The sequence below is a fragment of the Gavialis gangeticus genome, unplaced genomic scaffold, assembly GCF_001723915.1.
Source record: "Gavialis gangeticus isolate Ggan-Ray unplaced genomic scaffold, GavGan_comp1, whole genome shotgun sequence".
NCBI classification, from domain to species: domain Eukaryota; kingdom Metazoa; phylum Chordata; order Crocodylia; family Gavialidae; genus Gavialis; species Gavialis gangeticus.
The window spans coordinates 59,594,221-59,599,315 of record NW_017729022.1 but is presented as its reverse complement, the minus strand read 5'-3'; the positions used below and the strand labels follow the sequence as shown (position 1 = coordinate 59,599,315).

The window sequence follows — 5,095 nt, the reverse complement described above, 5'->3', positions numbered from 1 at the left end:
TTTTTTTTTTTTTTTTTTTTCCCCCCCCAAGACCTGGTCAATGTTTTCTTCAGAAGCAGGCTGTTCACTCTGAAATCCTGGGCACATTCCTAAGAAGCTGACACCACCTCCTAACTGAAAACACTCTTGGTGTCCTGCTAAGAGCTCTTGTCCCTCCTCTCCTGTGTAATGTATGAACCTTGGCAGCTATTTTACCAGCTCAGAGGAGCCTTGCAGTGAGGACTGGTGTGTTCCCTGCCTTCTATTTCAGAGGGCTGAGGGCTTCTTTGGACCAAGGGTTTATAGGTATTCAGAGCTTCATTGCAGTATTTTTTTTTTTTTGCACAGGTGAGCTGGACATCCTTCCTGGACAGAGAGAGCGAGCTACGGCAATCCTCCTGGCCTGCCGCCACCTTCCGCTGTCCTTCCTCTCTTCCCCTGGCCAGCGTGCAGTCCTGCTGGCCGAGGCAGCCCGCACATTGGAGAAGGTGGGGGACAAGCGCTCCTGCAATGACTGCCAGCAGATGATCGTCAAACTGAGTGGGGGCACCGCGATTGCTGCCTCCTAATCCCAGGGGGAGGGCTCCATCACACAGGGGCTCTAAGAGACACGGGCAGCCTTGAGAACAGTCCCTCTGGACTCGCCCCTTTATACCTCTTTGTAGAGCAAACAGTTCTAGGTTAGGACTGTGCAAGTGGAATCACGCTGGGCAGGGGAGGGCTTTATAACTTAGCCCAGGCATTAGCCATGCAAGCCACTGTCAGCCACCCAGCACTGCCACGTGGCTTGCTTGTGTAATCAGTCAGGCCAGTGATGGTTGCAGCCCTCCCCTTGTCCCTGGCCACCCCGATGCTCCTAGCTGAGTGCTGGTGTTCATCCTTGCTGAGGAGAAGTCTGCAACCCCAGTGGCACTTCTTGGGTCTACTGAGGGGCTGTTTCCCTTCTTCCCCTCCCAAAGATCTGCAGAAAGGACCCTCTGGTGAGGGTGGGGCACCTAGGGATCTGCCCTGAACTTATTCCAAGGTGATACCAGCATCCAAGACAACTCTCTACCTACAGGTTAACTTGAGGAGAGCCCTTTGCCTCTCCTCAAGGGGTGTTTCCTGAGACAGGTTTTTATTAGAGCCTTTTTCTATAAATGCATTTCTGGAAGAGCTCTGGGAGAGGCGTGTGAGGCTAGCACCAGCCAGGGACAGCTCTCTGCAGTTTTTATACGGTTGTGTATTTTGTTTGTTTTATAGCAACATCTGTGACTTTACCAGATGTAGGGAGCTGTCTGTTGCAGTAGGCCTCTCTCCTCATCCTCTCTGCCTTCTGTCCCTCTTCCTTCAGGCTAGAGCTGTCCCCTGCCTCCTTTGCATGGGGTGCCCCGACTCTAGAGTCAGTCTGGCATCAGCTGCAGTGAATGCAGAGGCTGTGCCTAGGAAGAAAGGAAGAAGGTTAATAGAGCATGTGGAGACATGACCTGAGGGGGAAGGGGGAGAACTGCCTGGGTGCAGATTAAAATTTTTATTTTAATATATCAAGGTTTTATATTTCATTAAATTCAAGGCTTGGGTCTTGGGGGTGTGTATGGAGACACCCTGCTTTCCCATGTCCGTGTCCCCATGGATGCTGGCTAGTCGGTAGCCAGAATTCATGAGGGTTAGGAATTCACATTTAACTTGGTGCCTGCTGCAACTTGGAGCAATCCACCTTGCACATGCAGTAATAGCAAATCATGACATTCAGAGAGCCCTGGGGATAGACAGTAGTCACCCAGGCTACCCTTTCTCCCCATTCCTCCCACTGCTTTTGTCCAAAAACTTGCCTAACATTTTGTCATGAGAGTTGAGAGAAAGCAAACACTTCATGGGAATGTATTGCTGCATCTGTGTGGATGCACTGTATGTACATGTATAGCTAGAACTACACAGTGCAGTCCTCTTCCCCTCAGATGTTTGCAGACCTTTGTTATGCATCTTGATGCCTCCTTGCAGAAGCCAGAACTCTGAGTTTGGTAAAATACTTCTAGATCTATCAAGAGGCAACAGTTTTTATGGGTGATTATCTCTTATTGAATCAGCTGTATAGTTGGGTGGGTTACAGGCAAGCTCTTGGGTACCAGGGACCTGAGGAAGGGTACATGGTACCTAGAAGCTTTCCTGCATCCTTCTCAACTATGCAGTTGGTCCAGTAAAAGATACCACCCACAAAGCCCTTGCCTCTTGCATTTTTCCTGGACCATCATGGCTACAACATCGCCCTAGAACATTGTCACTTCTAGTCCTACCCTGTTTTGTATCACCAGACTCTTCTCAGAGCAGGAGCAAGCTTTGGGGACTGTAACAGAAAGGTTGTCATCTGATACATGGGGGTTCCTCTGGCCTTGGTTCTAGTGTGCTTTGGGAGTGAGGGAGTTTCGGACACCACAGTTCCTTACTGCTCTGGGAAACACTGTCCCTGACACCAGATGTAACCATTCCTGATGGTAATTCCTCACGCCCAGAGCAAGCCATGCACTTACTTAAGAGTGCTGCAGCATGTTCCTTGGGCAGCAACAGATTCTGGAGGCTGCAGCAAATGCCACCCATCTCCTGATCTTAATGGAGAGCTTGTCATGGGAGAAACATATAATGGTAATCATTATTTTTTTAAATGAAAACTACTGTGGTTGCCTCAGTGTGTGTGTGTTTGTCTCTGTGGGGGCAGACATTCTAAGGTCATTCTTTTAGATCTCCCTTTTTATGTCAGAAGCCCACAGTTTAAGGGTGGCCTTCAGGCCTCCAGTGTGTCGGTGTGCCTCTATACATGAATATACATGATGCTCTAAAGGCAGTGAGCTGCTGCTGCTGCTTTTCATTCCCATCCTGAGCATGGCCTGATGTGATTAACTTACCTGGGGGCTCAGCTTTAGAATGGGTGATACTTTTTATTACTGGATAGGACAGCTCCTTGGCTGGTCAGGCAGGACAGGGATACCATTTGTTATGGGAGAGGTTAATGTGTTCTCAGTCCTCCAGTATGGAATTACACCAATGCTCTTATTTTCATACATGCCACTGCCACAAAGATGCCTTGGCCTTAGACCCATTTTAACACCTATGAAATTCTCTTCGTCTCTGCATGTAGCATCCTCCTGTGTCACTTCAAACTGTGGCTAGCCTGTGTGCAATCCTTGGAAAGCTTTGCACAACTAGGGAGATGGCAGCAGCAGGTGGGGAGGGAGTTCAGCATCCATTGCCACTGGTAGTAAGTAGAGCCAGAGCAAGAGACAATGCGAGGGAAGTGGGCGATCTGTGTCCATTGCTTCTCAAACAGATGAACAAAATACTAGACAATGCACTGTAGGGGATCATCAACTGAAAGAGGCGAGTTGGAGGTGGTGTGATTTAATTAGATGTGTTGAGGGCAGTAGTTGATTCTAGAGGCCTGTTGCAAGTGGCTTGTGCCAGGTTACCCTTGTGATGTGTGTTCTTTCCCATAGCTGGCATTTCTCCCTTTGATGCAAGGTGCCTCTATATGCCTGTTTTTATACACTGTTATTTATGGATCTACTGTCTATCCCTACACTTTTTTATGTGTATATACTGTAGCTTTTTTTTTTTGTTGGGGTTTTGTTTTGTGTCTTATATGAGAGGCTTATTTATCCAAATGGAGTTAGGAGTAGGGACACTTTGCTGTTTAAAAAAAAAATGTAGCTGGTGATAGGCTAAGGGGAATGCTTCTGCTGCTGTTGAGATGTGTCCAATAATGTACTCTGTCCAAGAGCTAGGGAGCAAGCTACCTAATAAAGGCAAATGGTATCACCAAGTCCTGTGTCAAGTGTGTCTATTAAGAGCCTTTTCAGTGCACCTACTGTTTTTTGAGGCACTATTTTGGAATAGCCTTTTACTAACTTGAGTGGAAGGCTTTGGACAGTAGGGGATGTCCAGACCCACCGGAGCTTTTCAGAGAGTTTGTTTCTAGAAATACCTACAAACACCAAATCTTTTCTTGGGCATCGCAAGTTTGCAAAATAAGACTAGAAAGCTGCTTGGGAAGGACTTATACTTTCCATCAGGCAAATGACTAGTGTCTCCTGCCAGGTTAGTATTTGTACTTCTGTGTGCCAGGCAGTCCAAGGCAGTTGGTGGTTATGGTTAGAACTAAGTTTTTCAGGGAAAAGCATAAAGCCCTGCAATGGACAATTATTGAATATCCTTCTTGAAGCCTATGCCTTCTGCCATCAGTTATTTTTGCTCATTTGATCATTCACTGTTTCTTTTGTAGCTGATCATGAGGGATGCCCATCAGGATCTCCTTGGAAATCTGGATAAATTACAGCAAATGGCTTTCATTTACTTATTATTTGGTCAAGGTGCTTGAAGAACTCTAGTAGATGAGACTGGGTCTTCCTTTATGGTCTGTTATTTGAACCAACATGTTGTGTATTATTAATTTTTTTTAACCAGTTATCTTGGTACCAGAGAGCTCATGTCTGAAACTTCTAGCAGTCACCTCAGTGCATTTTCTAAAGATCAGTGTAGCATTTGCTGGAGCTCCATGGCTTCGTGTTAAAATTCCTTTAGATCCAGTGGGTATCACTGAGTCCTTGTAGTTTTTTGGGGGGGGGGTTGTTTTTGTTCTTGAGTCTACTCCTTGTTCCAGCTCCTGCAGATACAGCTCCACAGCATCCTCTCTGCTGAAGACTGATGCAAAGAGACAATATAATTTGTCTTGATCTCGTTACATTTATGGTATGCCAGTCTCCCATTTAGAGGCTTCCTGTTTTGGTGTCTATACAGCAGCTGTTTAGTTGTTTCAGTGTCTTCTGTTGTTCAAAATTTCCTCCAACCCAGTGGTTTTTCAACCAGGGGACTGCAAGATCTCTTTAAGGGTCCTGCACAATATTAGCACAGTTGTTAGGCATGCAAACATCTATATGTGATTCACAGGATAAACCCAGAGGTTTCACAGGAACCCACTGTGTCAAAAACATTGACCTGTTGTGGTGTTTCTTGGTTCTTTGCAACAGCAGAATTATGGTATTTTCCTCAGTCAAAACATGAATGAAAGTTAAGAGCTAGTATTTTCTGACAGGTGTTTCAAGTCTAAAAAAAGGTCAAGCACCACTGCTCTAACCCTTCGCTTTAG

General features: G+C 46.2%; 1 protein-coding gene across 2 annotated transcripts in view; it reads left to right on the top strand.

Moving 5' to 3' along the window:
* Positions 1–3,771, top strand: part of SREBF2 (sterol regulatory element binding transcription factor 2) — a 46,559-nt gene extending 42,788 nt beyond the window's left edge. For both annotated transcript variants that reach the window (XM_019515089.1, XM_019515087.1), the window contains exon 19: positions 328–3,771. In XM_019515089.1, coding sequence (XP_019370634.1) covers positions 328–548 — 221 coding nt within the window. In that variant the 3' untranslated portion in view covers positions 549–3,771. The remainder of the gene's footprint in view (positions 1–327) is intronic.
* Positions 3,772–5,095: the final 1,324 nt, after the last annotated feature.